At 52.7% G+C, this 22,136-nt stretch overlaps 2 protein-coding genes across 2 annotated transcripts; one reads left to right on the forward strand and one right to left on the reverse strand.

Moving 5' to 3' along the window:
• TGME49_263200 (hypothetical protein) lies at window positions 1–9,711 on the forward strand (the record flags this gene model as incomplete). The annotated part of the gene is made up of 9 exons (XM_002365379.2): window positions 1–317; window positions 1,276–1,409; window positions 2,286–2,455; window positions 3,406–3,477; window positions 4,288–4,365; window positions 4,897–4,977; window positions 5,618–5,730; window positions 6,839–6,919; window positions 7,509–9,711. The coding sequence occupies 9 exons, from the start codon at window positions 1–3 to the stop codon at window positions 9,709–9,711; spliced, it is 3,249 nt and encodes a 1,082-aa protein (XP_002365420.2).
• A 3,282-nt stretch (window positions 9,712–12,993) lies between these two features.
• Window positions 12,994–19,958, reverse strand: TGME49_263190 (adenylosuccinate lyase, putative; the record flags this gene model as incomplete). The annotated part of the gene is made up of 9 exons (XM_002365378.1): window positions 12,994–13,371; window positions 13,810–14,019; window positions 14,539–14,670; window positions 15,539–15,675; window positions 16,121–16,235; window positions 17,498–17,607; window positions 18,128–18,304; window positions 19,092–19,198; window positions 19,682–19,958. 9 exons carry the CDS (start codon window positions 19,956–19,958, stop codon window positions 13,134–13,136), a joined length of 1,503 nt encoding a protein of 500 aa, XP_002365419.1. The 3' UTR covers window positions 12,994–13,133.
• Between the last annotated feature and the right edge of the window lie 2,178 nt (window positions 19,959–22,136).

Here is a 22,136-nt window from a genome sequence, read left to right on the forward strand (position 1 = left end):
ATGGCGCCATCGCGAGAACCTCGCCCGCTGCTCTGTAGCACGTCGTGTGGAGCGCGCGTGGTGAGCAGGGGCAGAAACGAAGCGTTTTCGCGTCCTTTAAGAGACCAGCTTCTCTTTTCTTCCCTCCTGGACACGAGCTTTAAGACCAAGGGCGGAGGCAGCTTCGGGCTCCTCCGAGAAGAACTGGAGGTGACCAAGGGCAAGCTGTTGATGAAGGAAGAAATGTGCGATCAGCTCATTCAGGAAAACCAACAACTGCTAAAGTCTCTCCAGACTCTGCGCCGAGAAGATACGAACCACTTGCACCAAGTCAAAAGGTACGCGTGAGGCACGCAGCTTCTCAGAGATAGCAAACGTGGTGAGAAATAACCATGCATTCCAGTCTTTGACTTTTCGTTTTCTCCTCGTCGACGAAACCCATACACGTTTTAACAATTGCATGTACCGGAATTCTTCGCATACACGTTAGTGGGTATGCCCAAGACACTGAAAACCGTCCAGAAACACGAAGACGCACCTATCGCGGCTGCACAGGGTGGAGGCTGCCGCCTGTCTGGAGATGGAGCGCTTCGGAGGCAGGCAGAGTCTTTGGATTTCCTTTGAGGCGAAAAAGCCGGTGTCCTAGTTTTCCTGTCTCTCTGCGGTACTTGTGAAATGACTCTCCAGCGTATATGTGATAAATGCGATCTGTGTACACAAGGTGTATAAGTACCATGCTATTCACGTTGCCAGCGACCCGCAGTTCTCTGGAGGACAACTTACGGCCTATTATGCTTTGAGATCGCACCACTCCGGCGAGGAGGAAACATTCACTTTCTAAATGAATTGGAGCACGTTCAAGATCTGTAGGATGCGGAATAAGAGGGTTATGAGTTGAAGCTATTGTTAAGAAACCTGTTACAGTTTTACTATTTGATGAAATTGAAAAAGACGCGAGTGTCGAAGAAAAGGATGTTCCGCGGGGCAGTTGGCGTCTACCTACTCTGCGAGACTTTCTCTAAAATAGGCAAAAGGTTTTCAGGATGCTCTCTGTTGTCTTCCCACAGTGGAAGAGTGCCCCTGCAAGTGCAAGGTGTTGCCTGTTCGTCAGGAGGTTGACTCCTTTTTTTGGTGGGGAGCATTGTGATGATGAGCAATGCCTGTGTCCAGTTGTGGCTGGTGAAAAATCACATCCGCTTTATGTCAGGTGGCTGCACTCCTCGGGTCATCGAAGAAATAAGAATAACCTAAAAGCGCGTTTCTGGAGAACTTTTCTCCTTGTCTGTGCCTACTCAGTGAAGCTGCCGATGTTGTCCAGAAGCTCTTGGAGGAGGAACAGCTGCTCCGGGAGGCGAATGCAGCGATGCAAGACAAAGTCTTCAGATCGAGCGAATCGCTGAAACACAGACAGGCGCAGCTACTGGCGGCACGTGAGCAGGCAAAAACCGACAGGGTCGAACTCTGTTCAAGAAACAGAGGCCGACGCTCCGTACTTCCGGAGAGCTATGCCTTCTCGAATTTGTCGCTTTCTGCTTGCTGTGGAAACCGTGCAGACCTAGAAGAGACTGTTGTGTTCGACAAGCATCGAAGCACCGTGAAACGCCATGGCGGTTTTCTTTCATGCATGCGCGAGATACTGCAACCGTGGTATTGCGCCTGGCAGGTGGTTTTCTTTGAACTCAGGAAGAAAGTAGACAGAACCTTCGTAGCAGTTCCTTAGGGTCGGGGTATGTCATCTTGTATACGAAGGGAACAGTGCCTCAGCAAATCCTACGCACCATTTTAAAAAGTAATCTCAAGCAACCGTTTAAACTGTCTCGGGACTGAATAGTCGCCAAAGTGCATGAAGAAGCTCAGAAAACCAAGAGAGTCTGAATTTACATATTTTTGCCCGTAAATACGCGACGAATGACACACATCTCTATAGTTGAACACAATAATGCATGAATATCCGCGTACTTATATATCATATACATAGATATATTCATTGGTTCTACAGGTGAACACAAATGCAGTCGTCTCGTCATTTCGCTTTCTTTCGTGTGAGACGACTCATTTCAGTGAACACGAGAGAGGCAAGTTAGAGAGAGTTAGAGAGCACGGGGGGAAGGAAGGAAGCCTGAAGGAGGAACCGCGTTCGAGAGAAGGACGTTCTCCTCTTCCCTTTGTCTTTCTCTCTCGAATAGTTGAGACCATTGCTGAACGCGTTCGGGTGTCTCAAAGGACGTTGACTCCACACTGTGAGCTGTGTCCTTCGCGGCTGTGTGCGATTTCCGATGTCCCTTGCCTCCTCGTTGTGCTAACAGAGACGAGCCTAAGCGAGGCAGAGGACCAACTGGGAGCATTGAAGAGATTTGCAGAAAGCTTGCAAGATCAGTTGGCGCGCCTCGAGGAAGAGCGAAATCAGTTGAGGACCTCTTACGTGGACATGAAGAAGGCCGTGCAGGTGTTTGCAAGGAACATCGCTGCATGCGAGGTAATGAAGGATCAATAACTGAATGCTACTTAGTGAACAGTCGTTTTCATGCGCTCTATTCTGTCTCAGCTTAGTGCTCAATGATTACTGCAGTTTTCAGCGAGAACCGTTTGCACTTTCAGCCTCGCCTCAGATCTGCAAGAAACAGATGAGTGAGAGAAGTCGCAAACTCGTAACATTTTTTTGTTAGAAATCCTTTGTCACAGAGTACACTTCCCAGGACAGTGGGGCACTCATCATACTACCATCTGAGCAGTCTTCTTCGCTAGCTGGCGATACCAGTAATCGGCGCCGCTGCTTCTTCAAGAGAAACACTGGGAGACAAGCAGACAACGCCAGGGAGAAGGGGAGAGACGCGCTTCTAGGCATATTCTCGTGTTTCGGTTCTGCTTTTGGTTTACATAGCATTCACCTGTGTCTCTGTGCAAGTGAAATAGCGACCGAGAACAAGAGGGAGAACAAGCAGTAGAGCATTTGGGGAGATCAGGAGGGAGCACAACACATACAGGGAGGCGAAGCATGTGGACAGTTGGCTTTTGAAGACACAAGCACAACTTGTTTGCGTGCTGTCTTTTGGGGATGCGCTACGCGTTGTACACTTGGCTCTGAGTGAGAATGCTTGCAGCTTGAGCGAGAAAAAACGCTCCACACAGACTTTTTGTGTGCTGTTTCGCATTCCATCTCGCGTCGGTTTCGTCGGGATTCGTGGCGTAATCTGTTTTGATGTGTTTCTTCTTCTTTCGGTTCTTCTCCGCTTGGGATTCGTCGTATCACATCCCTTGCCCCGTTTGCTTCCGTTTTTCTTTCCTTGTTAGTTCAGTGTGTGAAGCAAGAGGTGGTTGCGGATGCGGCTTCGTCATTTCAGTGCCGTTGGTCTTCTCTCTTTGCTCCTCTGCCGTCTTTGCGGTTCACCGCCTCTCTCTGTTGTGTCCACGCGTTTCTTTCTTTAGTTCATCATTGATGGCCACTGCGACTACGACGCGCTCGTGCGGACTGTGGGAAACGGCATTCGACGGCTTGAGGTGAGAGGTTTTGTCTCTTTCAGCTCTTGGAGGAGCGACGTTTCTGGCGAAGAAGAAGCCGTCGAACGGGGAGAGTGCGAAGGGGAGTTCCACGGGGAGAAAGATTCGGGAGAGCAACTCGACAGCGAGGCCAAAACCGAGGCGAATGCCTGGAGAAGCAGCCTCGGCTACAGCTGAGAGACCCTTGCATTCCCTGATAGAACCACGAGGCTGCAAGGCACTTTCGGCTCCACTTGGCCGTTTTGCCGTCCAGAAAATATGTCGTTTTGCTATGCAGTTGTTCGACTACCTCTCGGGGAGGGGCGTGAATGCTGGCTCGTTTCCACTGTGCAGGCTTTGTAACACTCAAGCGGCAGTTTAGCGAAGCCACTGGTGTTCGCAGCAGAAACTCTTGCTGGATAAAGCCTTTTGCAGAAGTCCTGTTTGATGCCGTGGAACAAACATGGCACTTACGTGATATGTTTGCCTCGCGCTTGGTGCCTCCAAAAGGATGGGCCGCGGAGGCTGGGTTTGGGGAGGAAGCATCCGCGCCGGGAGGCGGACCAGCGATTAGTGGCGCAGCCGCTCAGTTTCTCTTCGTATACTCGTCAAGGTTTAACTCGAATTTCGAACGCAGCCTGCAATTAGAGAAGGCCGTACAGAAGGGCGCATGTGTTTTCGATTTTCTGGGTTACGAGGTTTCTTACGGAAATGACTGGTCGAGTCTCTTGTCCCCAGAGCGTGGAGCAGAGAGTCACAGTTGCGCGATGCATCCCTCCTGCCTCCACTCCTGTGCCTTTTGTTTTTTTTCTTATCCTTGTCTCCCTGCAGGTGGATGTCCTCACCTTAGATGCCCAGTTGTTCAAGAAAGGTCTTTTGACAGAAGTTCCTGCAGAGCTGCTTCTCAAGGTAGGCGCAGACGCGCGCTTGCGCCGAGAGGGGAAGCAAAAATGGAGAGAAGACGGAGAGAAAGAATCCCCTGGAAAATGGTGATTTCAGACGGAGCTATGTCTTTCAGTCTTGAGCAGTGAAACAGAACATATCTGCTCTGCCTACCTCCTTATTATAGAGAGACATTCACACGGATATACAGCGTTCCTACACGTTTCTGAGTTCATATACATACATCATCTATGCATATATATATATATATATAGATATGTGTATACGTGTACATATATGTATGCGTATATAGAGTTCTACATATGCAGGTCTTTATGTCGAGGAAAAGGTACTGTTCCAGTTAAGAAGGAAAGATGAGCCGCAAGAGAACGTGACGACCCAGGAGCGTCTGCCTTTGTTCAGCACTGTGCAGATTTGTTGTGGTCGTTCTTTTGGCAGAGATCTGTGAACGCCATCTGGCTTCCCAGAAACTCACACACTTTCCGAAACCGTGAAAGACATTGAGGAAAGGCCTGCTGTCTGTTTTCTCTCGTTCAGCCTCTCGACGAGCGAATGGTGCCGACGACAGAGGTGGAGAAGGCTCAGAGAGGCCGGCGTCTGTGGCAGAACAGGCACGAGGTCAGTTCGCTGCATGCGTTTCTTGGATCTATTGCGCCTCTGTTTTTGTCTCTAAGCGCTATTCATGAACTGCCGAGGGCTTCTGAGGCTTCGCGTTCACCTGGAGTTTCGTTTCATTTCTTTCGAAGTTCCCACCAATCACACACGGCGGTTGCCGAGTTCCAGTGAGCCTCATTCTCTTACTGTGCTCCGCCAATGAGCAAGAGCTCGGGGCCGGTACAGGAGTCCCAGAGACGCGCTTAGACCGCACCCTGCGGGGAATTTCCTCATTGTTGTAGGATACTTTTCGGCCTTCTGAAAACGTTACAGGGGGATGGTGGGGGGTACAGCAGTTAGGAAGAACTGAGTTGTTTCTCCCTCACAGCTGGAGTTTCTCCGTGAATTCGTTGTGTGCATACCCCTGTGAAGACTGAAGGTCGTCGAATGGAGCAGTGAGGAGAACAAGGGGGGCGACAAACGCGCACAAGTCTGAATTCAAGTTGTGAGATCCTTTTCAGTTGAATGAAAAGACAAATGGGTGAGAAGACGGTCCAACGGATACAGACACCTGCACACTCTGACGAGAGAGGCAATCCATCCCATTTTGCGCGTTCTCCCGCGTTGCCGGCTGTTTTTGGCTCTTGCCTGAAAATTTTTTCAGAAGGTCGAACGCAGGCTTGCACAGCAAGAGGCAGAAATCCGAAAACTGAAGGGGGACGTGGACGACAAAAACCGCCGCATTATTCAGCTGCGACTCCTCGTTGCATCCCGAAAGTAAGACAGCGGAGACTTGGAAAAAATCGTGAACACTTTGAAAAACTCAAAACTTTGCGAGAGAGGGCCATATGCCGATCTGGAAGCAGATGCGTACGTACAGTTCCCAGCTACAATGAAGTCGTCCAGCTAATCGGGGACATGAACTGTGGGGCTTCGGGAGGAGGTCCTTTTATGATCACGACGGCCACAGAGACTTCGCAGAGAGAACGTCCATGTGACGGTGTCGACGCAGCATCGTTGGTGGACCGTTGGGAAGGAACCGCTTTTTGCGTTGACAGCGAAAATCACTTCCGTTTCTCTTTCGAATAGGAAGATGACGCAACAGGGACTGGGAGAGAGGCTTTCGTCCCTTGTTCGTTCTGCAGAGCCGCCGTCGACATTTTTCAGAATGGCTCTCGGCCTTTTCGGTGTAGTTCGAGATGCATGTTGAGTGCACTGAGCGCGCTGGTGTCCGGCGTATGCTTGAAAAGCCGACGTTTGTGTACACGCTGTACAGCAAACAATTGCTTTGATAGTCGCCTGCTGAGTGTTCGTCTGAACGGAACGCGCAGCTCGGATTCTTTTTGGCCAGGATCTCCATCCCTGCGTGTGACCGTCGAGGGGTCGTCGGTGGCAAAGCTGCGGTTCTTCTCGCTGGGAGTTGAGTGTCGCCTGTTCGTCCATCTGGTCTTTGTGGCACACTTAGAGCTCCCACAGTCAAAAAAGGAGCCTTAACCGCGTCAATCAAAGGGCGGTTGCAGCCTTCATCTTTGTCTCTCCGACAAACGATCCTGCTGTGATCCTGGCCATGTTAGGCCCTATTTTTGCGCTGCCTCGCGTCTCGGGGAGGAAAAGACGACGCAGACGCGAAGCAGTGGCGGACAGTTTTTTTTCGGCGATGTCCTGTCGCAGCGCATGTCCCTGTTTCCCTCGACGTCACTGGTCACTGGTCAGGCTGTTGAGGCTGTTGATCGTCATCACGGGGATCCTTTCTAGCCTCCTGCGCCAGCTCGGATTCACGTTAAACGTACACCTCTGTGCGCCTGATGTCTCGTGTACTGTGCTGTCCTCCGAGCCTGTTGAACGCAAGTGGGGAGTTTCGCTTTGCCTGCGGTTGCACTTTCAGAGCGAAGGAAGAAGCGCACGAAAACCTTGGAGATAGGTACCGGAAGTTGCTCGAGAGAACAGAGAAGGTTGAGAAGGAAAGGTGAGGCCCTTCAACATACGTTTACGGTTTACCATCGCAGCGTCGGTCCAATGGCTGGCTGTATACTGTCGAGCTCACCTGGCATCTGGTATACCTTTCCGTCGTGCATCTACATTTGCGGGTGCTCCTCAGATCCCTTGTACCTGTTTCGCTCACGGCATGCACCGCAAGAAGAGAAGAAGGAAAGGGGACTTAGGACTAGGGGTGTGAAGAGTCTCCCCTTGGCACAGAAGGCTTGTCTCCGTTGGGCCAAAGAGAGACAGTGTGTGCTGCCACCTCGCACGACAGTAAAGAAGGAGAGAAGGCGCTGCAGGAGCTACATGCTTTTCTTGTCTACCATCAAACTTCTTCAGCCCTTGTTAAAATTCTCTCCTTTTGTACACGTTAATTCCTACCTCCATTGCACACAAACATACCTTAGGCACGTATACATATATATATATATATGTCTATGTGGGTCTTCCCATACAAATGGATTGATGCTTCACGCCTTCCCGGGATGGGTGTTGACTCTCTTCAGAGTCTTGTTCAGTCACTAGAAAATCGATTTCTGTTTGCGGCTTGCTTTCCCCCTTTTTTCTTTCGTCAGAGATGAGCTGCGGAAGTGGAAGGCGAACCATATTTTTTATCAGCGCCATGTGGCTTCTGCGTCTCGTAGCGCAGTGGGTTCGCCGGCTCGTGCAGCGACATCTGAGGCAGCGAAGAAGCCCCGAGCGGCGTCCACTCGCGGCTCGTTTTCTCCTTCTCCGCGGCATCTTTCTGTTCTTCAAAACGCCGTCCCAGATCGCGCCAATCCGCCATCGTCTCGCCTCAGCACGGGTCTTCTCTCCCTCCCTTCTGATCAGTCGCGAAGACGGCTCTCTGTGTCTCGCGCCGAGGCGGGGAAGAGTGCACCCAAAAGGGCGCCTTCCAGTGCAGCTCTGGCGACGAGAATGAGGGCCTCCGGGGGAGGTTCGGTGCCCCTGTCATCTCCTCTTTCTTCGGCGTCTACATCCTTTGCTGCAGCTGCGAAAGGCCTCGCGAGAGGCAGCGCTCTTCCTCAGCTGTCCAGAACGGTGCCGACACCGCAGGCGACGCCCAGAGGCTCCCCAGTATCGCGACGAATTTTAGCCTCTCCAGAGCAGCCACAGACGCGAGAGCTCTCTCGAGTCCTGGGCGCGGTCGGTGACGCAGGCTCAGAGTCTGCGCGGGGCTTCCTCGGAGACGCTGTTGGTGGCGAGAAAGAGAAGGACAAAGAGAGAGAGAGAGAAAAGGAGAGACAGAAAGAAAAGGAGAGAGAGAAGAGACATGAAGCCGAGGTTGAGAAGAAGGGGAGAGAAGGTGGGAGAGAGAGCGGCGTTTTTCCAGGGGCCTCGCTGGCAGGTTGGGGCACACGCAGAGTGGACGAGGAGCTCGAGAGAACGCGACGCGAGGCGGAAGCTCTCCCGGACCTAGGCAGCCGGAGACAGTCTCCAGAGTTTGGGGTCGGTCGCAAAAGCTCCGAGAAAGAGACACGACATCTGCACCTGCACGAGGAGGCAGAAGCGGCGCGCAAGGAAGCCGCGCATCTCAGGGATCTCTCCGAGTTTCTCGAGTCGACTCCCGTCTCTCTTCCGCCGCCACCTGGTCCGCGGCTGAGTCATCGAAGCCACGGGGGAAGTGGACGCGCGGAAGCGTCCAAGGCGAAGGGAACGCGTCGAGGGCGACCCAGCGTCGCGTCTGTGTCTTCGCTACGGAAGAAACGATTTTCGTTTACTTCGCCGAGTCAAACGGTGGCGAGTCTCCTCGGAAAAACGCGAACAGTTGCCGGCCCTGCCTTCCAGGCCACCTCTTCCCGAAGCTGGGTCAAAGGGAGAGAAGAAGAAGAATCGGGCGCCGGAGCCTGGTTCCCCCAGAAAACCTCGCAGACGCCCCTGGAGCCAGAGGAGACAAAACGTGTGGGGTCACCTCGCGGTCCTGTGGGGTCACCTCGCGGGCCTGTTGGGTCCCCGGAAGGGGCAAGGGCCTTCTTCGGGGGGGTAGGGCCCCGCGGAGTCGAAGGAGACGTGGAGCCCAAAGGCACTGCGGAGACGGCGCTCGCGACGTTTGGGCGGAGACGCCTCCAGGAGACGTACGGAGACAGTTACGGAGACAGCGAAGTGCGGCTGCCGAGGAGTCTCGACTTGACGCAGACCGAGAGACACAGGGTCCGGCACGCCGAAGAGAAATCTGGGAAAGCCCCCAGCGACGCGACTCGCCTCACAGATTCCATTGTGGGGCATCGAACGCTCGCGTTGATCGCGGGGCGGGTCCCCAGAATGGAGGCTGTGGCCTCACGCTTCGCGTTAAACGCGAGTCGGCGAGAGAAGGACATCATCCGCCACTACGAGAGTTTGCCGAGCACCTCGGAGAGGCTCGAGGAAGTGTCTGGAGGCGACGGCGCGACCCAAGAGGCTTCAGGCTCTCACTTTCCGCTTGACGAAGGCAAAACCTCCGCCATGCTCCGGACGCGCCCGAGTCGAGAGCGGGGGTTCGATGGGCAGGGAGAAACTGAACGATTTTCACATCGGGAGCTCCAGGTTGCAGCGATTGACGGCGGGGGCGAGAGTTCGTCAGGAGATTTGAGGGAGAGTAGCGACCGCATGGTTCCGTCCTTCTCGTCTCCAACTGCCAACGACGTCATTCGGGCCTTGGAGGTGCGGGGAGACAAAGTCGTCAGTGAATCGCAAGCACGGGATGGCACAGGGAAGGCGCTGGAACAGACGACGCCGGCCTCTGCCTTTTCGACCGCGGGCTGGGTGAGTCGGCCGCCGCCTCCAGGAGTTCTCAAGTAGACTTGCTGCAATCACAGAGAGAACAGAGGCAAGATAACGATAACGCGAAACGAGAAGAAGCAGGAGAGGGAAGGAACCAAGAACACGAGCGAGAGAGAAAACAAGAGAGAGGACGAGCGACGAGGAGAAAACAAGAGAAAGAAGGTCGCGGAGAGGACAAGAGAGAGGACGAGCGACGAGGAGAAAACAAGAGAAAGAAGGTCGCGGAGAGGACAAGAGAGAGGACGAGCGACGAGGAGAAAACAAGAGAAAGAAGGTGGCGGAGAGAACACAAACAAGGGCAATTTGGAGAGAAGAATAGAAAGCAGCAACGGCCCGGATCCAGAAAAGAAAACACCAGGCGCATCTGTTTGTTCACGTGCGTGTCTCGATTGAGGATTGTATGGGTGTTTGCACTCTCTAAAAGTCGCGTTTTCCTTGTTCTTCTTTCTCACGGTATGACTCCACTCGCTCTTCGTGAATACTCTTCTTACGTATGTGTGTGTGTGTGTGTGTGGCGTTCTCTCTCGAGTGTCTGTCTTCATCTTCTCGTATCTCGTCCCCCTTCCTCTTTTACTTTCTGTCTGTCCGTCTCCTCTTCACCGGTGTTTCTCATTTCCTGGAACCCGCAGCCGTGACGATTCCGATTTTTTTTCCAGTGTTCGTTCTGGGCGACATCCCTTGTCTCTCCTTTCTCTTCCTTGTTACAGGGCGAAGTCTCCCCGGCTGCCTTGCCCCCTAGCCAGTCCCCTTCAAAGGCGGAGAAAGACGATTCCTCTTCTTCTTCGTCTTCTTCCTTCCCGCTTATCCGGGGGAAAACGTTGGTGCCGAAGGCGAGACCCAAGGCTTTGCGTGCGTGGACGGAGAAGACGAAGCCTGGGGAGTCCGGGGCGCCGGGGAGTCACAGCGAGGCGTACGCCGCCAGCTCAGGAGAGCCAGCAGGGAAGCTTCAAGAGACGCGAGAGATGCAACGAGACTCTCTCGGGCAAGAAGCCTCTGCAGGATTTCGCGCGACTCCGAACGAGCTCGAAGGGAGAGAGACGAGGACGCAGCGAGAGCGGCCAGCGAACCTCGTCTCTGAATCGAAAACGGGCTTCCAGCTGCGAGTCACGACTGAGGCTTCATGCACTTCTCTGCCGGAGCTCGAACACGGAGAGACAGAGAACGAGGAATAGACAAGGAATGCCGTGCTAAAGGGAGAGAGTGGACAGCTGACTTCGGGAGGAGAGAGCGATGGCGACCGCGCAAAAGAAAAAAAGGATAGTGGGGACTCGATTGGTGACGCTCTCGACAAACGATTTGTGAGGGGTGGTTTGCAGTTGGTTTGCAGTTTGCTGGTGCCAGTTCGGGCAGTCGCGTCAGGGGAGGTGTTTCGCGTTCAAGAACCCCATAGTCCACCGAGAGACCTCGCCTGTGAATTCGTTTTTTCTCACTCAGCTGCTTTGTGCCCTTTTTTGTCCTCATCGGGTCCTTCCAGTGTGTTTCCGATCTACCGCACCGTATTTTGCCTCCATAACGATAGTTCGCTTCCCCCTCCTCCCGACCTGTCTCCGCCTTGCCGGTCTTCTTCCTGTCAGTCTCTCATTATTTGTCGACGGTCTGTCTCCTCCTGTTTTGTCTCCTCTCACTTTCTCCCTTCTCTCTCCGACCTGTCTCCGCCTTGCTAGTCTTCTTCCTGTCAGTCTCTCATTATTTGTCGACGGTCTGTCTCCTCCTGTTTTGTCTCCTCTCACTTTCTCCCTTCTCTCTCCGACCTGTCTCCGCCTTGCTAGTCTTCTTCCTGTCAGTCTCTCATTATTTGTCGACGGTCTGTCTCCTCCTGTTCTGTCTCCTCACGCCTTCGCGCGACTCGAGAGAACACGGCACCGAGGGTGGGCTGGTAAAAAACGGTGACCGGGACAACTTGGCGTTGTACACACCGGAAGCGAACGATGTTGTTCAGCCGCAGTGCCTTGAGTCGGCTGTAGATAAACGCGTATGTATCTTCTGTGAGTAGATGCTCGGTTTCAGGAGGTGAGCAGGTAGCTGTGGAGAAGCCGAGAGACACAAAGATCAACAGGACCCGTTGGTGCGCATAGGCAGAGATATCTGCTAATAGGAGGTGTATGGCTAAATTTGTTTTACGTATACGTAGAGGCGGTGTATATACAGAGGTGCGTGTAGAGGAGATGTATGGCTACGGTGTTGCTCTGGCGCATGCCAATGTTACAGAGCTGCACGTGGTCATGCATCGAGACGTCCAGTGTGAATGTGAAGAACGCGTAGCTACCTGCCCATCAAAGAGCGTTTCATACGGACTCCTGAGGTCTTAAAGGGACTCGCTAAACGGATCTCCTGAGAGGGGAGAGAACGAACCGTGGGGAGAGACACACGCGGCGCTGTCGCAGTTCGCACAGGAAGCTGCCTAACCGTGTAGCATCGAGAATTGGATGGAAACCAAGTAGAAGCAAAATTAGAAAAGACACTTGCCATCCCGGCATCTGCAGTGCAGGCACTGGCGCCCAGATGTCTCCTTCAAAAGAACCAGCTTGCAGTCTCGAGAGGCAAGCATCTCGGCTTGAGAGCCTGGATTCTCTCCCAGGCGGGCGTCTCGGGGACCGCTTGACAGCCAGGTGACTGCAGAGGGGAACGCCCAAATCGAAGGATCTGCCCAACTGCACTGCGACCCACACGGTGGTCGCGTCAAGCGAGAAGCAAGGAGACAGAAGCTGCAACCCGAGGCGCTTGGCAGACACCCAGCGAGCCAGAAGGAAAGGACGCGAGGTCCACAAGGGATTTTGGGGGGTGGACTTTCGTCAGACTCTTCAGCGGCCACAAACGACGTTTCGTTTAAACGCGCGATTTGTCTCGCAAGGCGCTCGCGTCCGGATCCTCGGACTCTCGAACGTTCAGTCTCAGAGAATTCCCTACGCTTGCCTCGCCGCTGCACACCGAGGAGACCCTCTTCTCGCTCTTCGCCTTCCTCGGAGTATCATCACCGCTTTTTTCCTATTGAAAAGCATCCCTGTACTTCCTCCTCAAGAAACCTTCCTCGCTTCGCTGTCTGAACACTCGTATCACTATCCTCGCCTAGTGACCTCACATGATTTGTTTCCGCCTTCCAGTGATTGCCATACATCGCAAGTCAGGCAAGTCATTCGCCGGCGCACAGTCGGCCATATATATATATATATATATAAACACATATGTAAATGTATACATTTCTATAAATATGTGAAAATATAGATATGTTGTTTTTACTTGGTTACACGTATGCAGGCGTGTTGTATTTACATAGTTTGCCTTTCGGTTTTTGTTTTTCCAGCATGACTGTTTCATCCGGAAACTTGTGCCTCCACCTCAGCGATCGCTCCTCGATGCATGCGAAGTAAAGCATTAATATACACAAGAATACGAATGCGATGCTGCCTGCAACGTCCCAAATTCAATTTGCTGCCTTTTCTCTAACGAGAGGTCTTTTGTTTTTTCGCGGCTTCTTCCTCCATTGTCTCCCCGACCTTCTTTGCGAGCTCTGGCGCCAGACCCGTGTACGTTGCGGGAGTGAGGGAGCGCAGGATTTCGAGGTCTTCAGGGAGAAGGTCTTTCGAACAGGTTTCGACTATGTCTTGCATCCGTTCTTTGTCGATGTCTTGTCCCCGAGTCGCGCTCTTCAACTTCTCGTATGCGTTCCGCACTCCTCTCCTGAAAATAAAAAGGTGAAGGAAAAAGAAAATGTAAAAAGCTCTTCCGACATCGGGCCTGATCGTTTCGCACGCGATCCCCACTCCCGTCCTCGACAGGGGAAATGCCAAAAGACCGAGAAGTCCAATGAACTTCTTCTGAACACCCTCTTCTTCTCGCCGTTCGAAGCCTCTCAAACTACCGGAAGCACTGTCGATCTCGAAAAAAATCGGTACACGGGCATCTTCCTCCTCAGCCGAGCCCACTACGCTCGCTGTTCCTGCATGTACTCAGAGCTTCTCAGGTGTAGGCACCCGACTCTCAACCTCAAACAGAGAAGGCCCGAGAGGCGAGGAGCTCGAGCGTCGGCCTCTTCGCTTCACTTCTCGGGATCTGCGTCGCACTGCGGCGGCGTTCGCGGCCTCGACGTCTGTTCGTTTGCTTTTTAGTCGCTCTTACTTCCGCAACAGAGTCTGCACAGGCTCCCCGAGGACTGCCCAGTTCTCGTCGAGTTCCTTCAGCATCTTCTCGCTATTCACATCAACGCGGTCAAGTCCCTTCTTCGCAGACTCGTACGCCACCAGGCAGTGCCCAAACGCAACGCCTACGTTCCGCAGGACCGTCGAGTCCGACAAGTCTCGCTGCATGCGCGAAACCGGAAGCTTCGTGCTAGCAACAGGCAAAAACAAAACAGAACACAAAGAAAAACGCTCACATGCAAAAACAAAACAGGACACAAAGAAAAACGCTCACCGCACACGCACACATATCATCACAGATATACTTATTTATATATATATATATATATATATATACATATATATATACGTATATGCACAAATAGATTCAGACAGACAGACAGATATACACAGACCGATAGAGGTATGCAAACATATATATATATATATATAGTTATATACAAGAATATATCTACAAATGTATAATTATGTATACATCTACAAATATAGTTTCATATATGTACCTATGCATGCACGCATCAACATACATACGGAAGAGGTAAACCCATACATATGTAAATATATATATATACATGTTTGGTAGTATCAAGGCGCTGGTGCGCGGTAGAAGGGTATATTCAGCGTTTTACTTGTTCCTGTTTGTTTGTCCATCTGTTTCGTTCCCTGCGTCTGCTTTATCTTCCTTTTCTCCCTCGGCGCATCTGCCTACCTGAGAAAGCGCAGGAGCGCGTTTGCCAGTTCGAGATTTCCTTCCGCGTTTTCAAAGTCGATTGGATTGACTTTGTGTGGCATAGTCGAGCTCCCCACCTCGCCTGCGACGACGCGCAACTTGAGGACGTCTCTGCAGACAGTGCGCATGCATCGACTTCGTTTCGCAGTGAAAGCATCCCAGTGCCCTCCTTGAACCTGCAAGAGGAGAACGCGACTGCACGACTTCTACGTCGACGCGCAGATTCCGTCCTCCCCGAGAGAACAAGAAGACCGACGGAGACGCATTCGCGAAGAAACGGTCTCGAGAACCGCCACCCATGGAGAGTCCCTGTTGGGTCCGGAGAGGCTCGTGCTACTTCGTTTGTCTCCATGCTTCTCGGAATCGGCATTCAGTGCATGCAACGCACTCCCCGTTTCACAACCTGCTTTCGTCTCGTTTGGTTTCGGTGTCAGAGGCCTTTCTCTGCAATCTGGAGGCTTTTGCTTTTTCGTCTGTGTACAGAGTGTTAAAACACCCACATCTACCGACTCATTTCTGCTTCGTTTTCCTTGCTTTCCACCTCTTTCCCCTGTCTGCCTTTTCGTCTTCATCTCGTCGCTCGCCCAGGCAGCTCGGAACCTCCTTCTGTCTTGCGCAAATCTGCTTCCGTCTCGAAAACGAGGCCGCGGCAAGCAGTCCGTCTCCTCAGGAAAAGCAAAAGAAAGGTCCAAACTCCCCTTTCAACAACTCACAGAAAACGCCCGCTCTTCTTCTCCCGATGCTTCTCCACCCTCTCCCAGCCGCCACAGGCGCCGCAGGGAGATATCTTCTCTCACAAAAATTTCACTGTATCAGGCAGACATCGAAGCGTCGATCTGAAGCTGCGGTAGGATGCCCCTTTGGCATGCACAAACGTATACATATATATATATATACCTATACAGGCGCTTATAAATATATATATATATATGTATATATGTAAATAAACCGAGATCGCGCCAGAGGAGAGGACGCTTACCTCGAAATGTACAACCACATGTCACGGCTGAAATCGAGGAGAATAGAGTTCAAGCGCGCGAGTGCGTCGCAGAGTTCAGCGATCCAGTCGTGCTGTTCGATCTGCGTACTGTACGGCTGGTAGGTGAGGCCCAGGCTCTGGAGAGTCGAGAAGAGGAGAGAGAAAATGCCGCGAATGACGAGGACATGTCTCAGAGGAGACATCGGTGTCGCGAGGGATGAAAAACAGAAGAAAACGCAGACGCGTCTCAGGATCGAAGGACGACCGGCGGCGCGCACCCGAGAGAGCAAGGAGCACAGCGGCGGAGCAGAACGAACCAGACGGAAGCGATCTTCGGCTGCGAGACGACGACGCCTCAGGACGCGCAGGGTGCATGCGCCAGTGCCACAACACCCAGAGGATGTCAGAGCGAGAAAGGGGAGGAGGAAGAACAACGAAGAGGACAACGGCAAACGGGGAGGAGCGCGAGAGGAGGAACAGGACGCAGATACGGAGAACGAAAGAAAACGAAAGCGATTGAGGAACCGTGAGGGGAAGAGCGAACTTAAGCTCCTGCCGTGCTCCCTTTCGCGGACTGCCTACCTCGACGAAGTCACGAGCGACCTCAGGCCAGGCGACCTTTGCATCCGCGACGACGAGGGCGTTGAAACATCCCACAGCGCCGTTGTACTTCCCTCGGAACTCCACGTCTCGCACTCTGGAAACACCGTTCCAGAAAACGAATACGCGTTAAACCGACCCCACAAGAGACAGACATGCGTCTCGCGACTCGCACAGGCAGTTTTCGCGGCAGAAAGACGCTCATGACCATGTCTGTACAAGCCTCGTCGTTCGTCGACGTCGAGTTCTACAAGACACCGAAATGGAATACCAAATGCTGATAGGCACAGGGAGAGCACTACGAAGAGTCAGAGGAGAACTCAAACGAATGCGGAGATGCCAACAAACGGAGCTGCAGAGCCATCTGTCTTCATGGAGCAACGATAGAGGAACAGAACCTCGTCCCCGGAAGAAGACGAGTAGTGGCAGATACGTATGTGCCTCGAGTTTCTCTTTGACAGTCGGAATCCCTGTAAAAAAACCTGGACGTTTTAAGCCCTTTCGAAAGTGTGTTGCGACCTTGCTCTCTCCCGTGACGTCGCGCTCTACACCGTCAATTGCGTCTTATTCCTTCTTCGCTCTCCACCCTATTCCCTCGCTTTCGCCTGCTTTCAATGTCCTTCTTAGACACGTTCTTCTTCTCTCTCTTGATCGCCCTCTTCCTCTCCCTTGATCTCCCCTTTTATCCTTCTCTTAATCTCTCTTTTTCTAGCTCTCTTAACCTCTGTTTTCTTCCCTCTCTTGCTCTCCGGTTTGCTTTCAGTCTTCAGCTCCCTGCGCTGCGCTCTCTCCTCTCTCTTCAACCGAGTGTACCTATATGCCCTTGCTCTGGCATTCGCGACCTAGATCAGCTTTGCGCGACTGACTGGGAATACATCAGATTCTCCTATCCCAGCGCTCAAACAAAAAACCACGGTGAAACAAAACCAAAGTGTCAGTACCCTGTTAGATCTCTGTTTATGAATCTGTGCATCAGCGGTCGAAGATATCGTGTCATGTGAAATCGCCTCGACAGTAGGATTCTCTGGGATCAAACATTTCACTGAACGGATGACGTCTCGAAACGTAAAAACAGGTGAATAGGAAAAGCAATTTGCAACAGCAGGCATTTAGCAACTTTAAAATCATTCCACCACTTGTAGCTGTATAGACACGCTGAAACAGAGCCAACCGTTTGGGCCGCCTAGAAGGGGTGGAAACATGTTCTCAATGGAAGACATTTAGATCCTCAAAAACAGTTCGAAAAAGATTCGGATCATTGGGGCCGTTCGGCCATTTCAAACCTGTAGAACCTGAGAGAGACTTCGGTCCGTTTAAAGTCTAAATATAAGGAATGTCTGAGTAATTGAAGATATTTACCTTTTGATGGCGTTTTTCACGCGCCACTCAAAGTTCGCGATCTCCTTGCCGAAGGTCGAAGGCGTCGCAGGTTGGCCGTGCGTAAGCGAGAGCATCGGAACTTCCGCGAACTGAGTGAAGAGCCAGCAAAGGAATTAAATTCGGACTTCGAGATTCGCCTTTCAAGAATCCTCTCTGCATGCTTCAAAAACTGCGTTCCTCACTTTCGAAGTTCCACAAAAAGAGAGGTCTCGCCCAGAGGGTCCTCTGCGGCGTTTGCGCTTTGGCTTCTCTGTTCGAAGACTTTGTTTCCGCCAGGGCGTTTAAGCATCCCGTCCTTTTCTTTTCGAAAAAAGTCACTTTCTTGCTGCGTCACTCAAAGACGCATCATTCTCTGTGGCTTTCGCCTCGACATGTTCGGGAGGCTGAGCTGCACAGGCGTCATCCCGCCATGGATTTTTGGCGTTAGAATCGTCGCTCCACCTGGAGGCCGTATGGCCTTCCTTCACGCCGAAGCGTCGAGGGAGGCGCGACCCTCCAGGCTGTTTCCTCTCTGTCGGCGTCTCTCTGTCTTGTGCTTTCCTCTTTCTCCTCCTTTTCAGAGCTCCTCCGACGTCTCCACAGAGTCCCCGTTCAGAGTTCGCCACCCACCTCGACGGCGCGCATGTGGAGGGATGCTGCGAGGTCGTCCACGGCCGGGAGGAGGTGTTGCTCCGTCGCTTCTTTGAAGCACAGCGCCCAGGACAAGTTGTTGACGTCCTCGCTGGTGCATCCGAAATGCGTCAAGGCCGCGAGGGGCATCGTCGCTTCCGACGTCTCCAACTTTCCCTGGAAAACGGAGAAAAAGAAACGCCACGGTGTCGTGCGACAAAGGCGACGGACGCAGGTGCGTTGCATCATCCGCCAGTCTCAGTGGCGGACGCCTCGGTTCGCCTCGGTTCTACGGTGCTCACTGCAGGAGGCTCTCTACAAGCGACCTTCGCGTCGGCGATGCGACCGCCTCCAGTCATGTCGAGAACACAGTTGCCTTCCTTTCGACCCCAGACTCCCAGGCACTTGAGAAGCGCCCTGTGGTGACGAGGCCTTCAAGGACAAGGTGAAAGCGCGAGACTGGACAACTGAAGGTTCTTTCGCTTCGCACTGCTTTGCTCTTTCGATGGTCGTGACAACGCGACAGACCTGGCGTAACAACAGACTGCACTCCCGCCTAGGCCAGCACACCCGTCTATCACTCGCCCTGCGCCTGTCTCCATAGGTCTCCATATGTCTCGTTCTTGCGCTCTCTCTCCGAAAAAAAGGAGGAGAAAAGGGAAGCCGAAGGTGACTGCGTTGGATCCGTCTCCATCGGTGGATCGGAAATCGCGTTCTTCCCCAGCCTTCGCGCGACCTCAGACGTCCGCCTCCCATCAGTGAAGTCGTTTCGTCTGACCGAGCGTCCACAGTGCGCGGAGTCGAATCGCGAGTCTCGACGAAATGCAGGTGACAGACAGGGAAGACGAAAAGGATGGAAACGGGAGACGCGCCCCCGGAGACCGATGAAGACTCCAAAGAGAGCGCCAGTCCATCTCTGATGAACAGACACAAGAAACAGGTCTTCGAGAGAACTTGCTCATACCTTCAGGACGTACTCAACAGCCTTCAAGTCGTGATTCGCGGTTTTCTCCACCTCTTTCACTCTGCGGACATCGTCCATCGAAAAGCGGCCCATCTGCCGCAAAGCAGCTGCGCAGTCACAAAACAACACTAGACAAGAAGGAAATTCTCGACCGGGTACTGGGGACTTCTGCGCGCTCAGTGCGCTCCTAAGACCGATGTTCGCCTCCACGCCTTCCTGAACCTCTCCTTTCACAGTTTTCTCTCGGCCGATTCATCTGTTTCTCCTCCCGATTCTTCCCTCGTTCGCCTGTCTCGAGTCTTCGTTTCGTCACCATTTTCTGTGTGCCTCTCTGCTCTGTTTGCCTTCTACAACAGTGGACTGTCTGTCGTGGTGCTGCACCTTCGGCGTCCTCAATCGCTTTTTTCTCGCATTTCTCACGACAGCTTTTGACACCGGTTGACAGCTGCGTTCCCTCGTCTCGATGCGCTCTCCTTTCCACCCGTTTCAGGCGTTCCGACGGGTCGTTCTTCCCTCTTTCTTCTCAGTGTCTGCAAGCGCCGCAGGTTTTTTTAGCAGCTCTCCGCTCGGCCTTGCGGGGATCTCCTGACCTTTGCCCTCTTCAGAGAGGCTGGGGAAGGGCGCCGGCGACTCGGAGGCGTCTGCTGCGGACTGGCGCTGGACTCGCGCGTTTGTTGCGAGACAGGCGAGCCACTCGGACATGACAAAGGCGCGCTTTTGAACGAGAGAAAACTCGGACACAGCAGCCTTCAGACCCGCGACCTTCTTCGCGTAGCGGCCGTCCAGTGGACCGATGGCCAGCAGCTCAAACTCAGCAGCACAGACGCCCGCGGACGCTGGCGCGGCACAAGCCGAGGGCGGCGCCATGTCGGGGATTCAGGACTCGTGCGAGGCAATGGGCGGCGAACGGGGAAAGGAGAATCCTTTTGCCTGCGAGAAGCGAGAACGACGGACCAGAAAAGCCAGAAGAGAGCGGAGAAAACGAAGTGAGAACGTGGAAGAGAACGGAGAGTGGAGCAAACGCGGGAGAAGAAAAGCGTGCGTTCGGAAAATCGAGTCGAGAAAACACTCAACGCGGAACCTCTCTGCATGCATGCATCCGGACGAAAAAAACAAGTGTCGATTCCTGAAAATGAATAGAAAGCCTCCATATATCCCTCTATCCCAACAAGTACAAATACATAAATACGAGTACGTGCGTGTGTAGGCAAAGGAAAGAAGCTCTGTCGCTGAGGTGGAAAAGTCACGATCGTCAGAAAACAACACAGCACTTGGATTCTTACGCCTTCTGCGGTCATCAGACAAGAAAGCTCGAATTTCGTCGGCTGCTTCTCCTTTTCTGGAGAAGCATCGTTAGCCACTTTGTTCCTCGTGAACTAGATCGCCGCAGCGACTGCATGAAACACAAAAGAGAAAGATCGGAAAATTTCGGAGGTTCTTCCTCAAAAAGCAAACCCCGAGGCTAAAAGAAGAAGCCGGACCCGTCCACAGCCTTGCACATTGCGTGTGACTTTGCATGGCAGAAGTAGTAGGTTTTCGCCCGGCGTTCATTCGCTGGATGAAGACCCGATGTTCCGTTTCGTTTCTGACTACTCAGGATAAATAGAAGTGTATATTCAGCTTCCTTCTGCGTCGACTACAACCTTGGGGGACACAGAGGGGATCCAACCGCGTTTCGAGCTAGGGTAGAAGAAGGCCTCCTTTCTGAGGCGTTCACTGCGACTTTTACACTCGTGGGTTTGCTTTGTAGAAAGCTGTCTCTTCGATGGCGCACTGGAGCGATTTGCCGGTGGGATGAAGAGGCATTTCTCTGTTTCCTGACCTCGTCCTTCCCCCAGCTTCTTGTCTTGCGTGGCAGCTTCGATACCAAAGAAGCGACGGAAGAGCCCCTCATACATTTTTGCAGCCCCAAGCGGCAGATTTGCTGAGAAGCCTGTAGTTGCCTAAGCGGCGATTCACAAGGTCAAGGAAAGCAATTTTTTTTCGCGAGAAAACAATTACAGAGAAGCGAAACGGACCTCAGACGCCAATCGTGGCAGCTGCAGTCTCCCAGTCGTAGAGTTCGACTCCTCAGATGACAGCGGTTCATCCAAGTCAGTTCTCGACTCTGATTGACACGACAATGTTGAGTAGAACCGGATGTGACGAAAGTTGTCACGATGGAAAGGAGAAAATCAATTCGAGAAATGCGCACATTCTCGAACAAACGGTTTATTTCTCGACACCGTGCATTGTTTCAAGATCAGCGGCGAAAGCTCAGCTACTGACTCAGTTCTCGAGAGGTCTGTATATTTTCCAGATCTGCGTTCGATTGCATTTTCTAAGACCACTTCGTTTAGTTATCATTTCCAATATAGAGACCGTTTACAGGTTATTCCTTCACCGACCAAAGCGCTTATGCTGAACCACCGACTCTGTCGAATTTTCTGCCCGGCGGAAATGGAAGTGCTCTTCGTGCCGCACAACTGGCTAGAGATGACACTTCAGCTACGATGTCAGGAGACAACGTCAAAGCTTAGGAGCTCAGGAAATGCTGTCCACCTTATCGAGTATGCGTAGCGGTCGAAGCGGTGAGCACGCAAGGGGTTTCTGAAACTTAGACGTCTCACTCTAAAGTTCTTCAAGGAGTCGAGTTTCAGCTGTTGCTTTGTGCGTGCTGCATCGTGCTCTGTGCTGTGTGTGCGTTTCTTCGTCACTGACATCGCGCGACACTTGCGCAGGCCATTCCGCACCCGCCTTCGCTCCCGCGGTCTGGGGTGAGTTCACTTTTGGCCACAGTCTGGTGTGGAAAAGCTGAAATGTCAGGCAGCTTCACTCCACCAACCTGCTCGTGAGCTGCAGCGGCAGCGGTTTTGGCGACTCGGGATGCTTCGCAAGACATCCGGGTATTCGAGTTGAAGTGTCCACGAGAAAAATGAGAAAAATAGCCAAAGGATTCCCGCCGCGGCTTCAGCAGAGTTCGAACAAATGAAAAGCATTCGAAATGCACACACCTGAAAGATCCCCCGCTTCCCTCTCTCCACGCGCGCCCACTTTTCTGCCTGA

This window comes from Toxoplasma gondii, chromosome VIIb (assembly GCF_000006565.2).
Source record: "Toxoplasma gondii ME49 chromosome VIIb, whole genome shotgun sequence".
Taxonomy (NCBI): domain Eukaryota; phylum Apicomplexa; class Conoidasida; order Eucoccidiorida; family Sarcocystidae; genus Toxoplasma; species Toxoplasma gondii.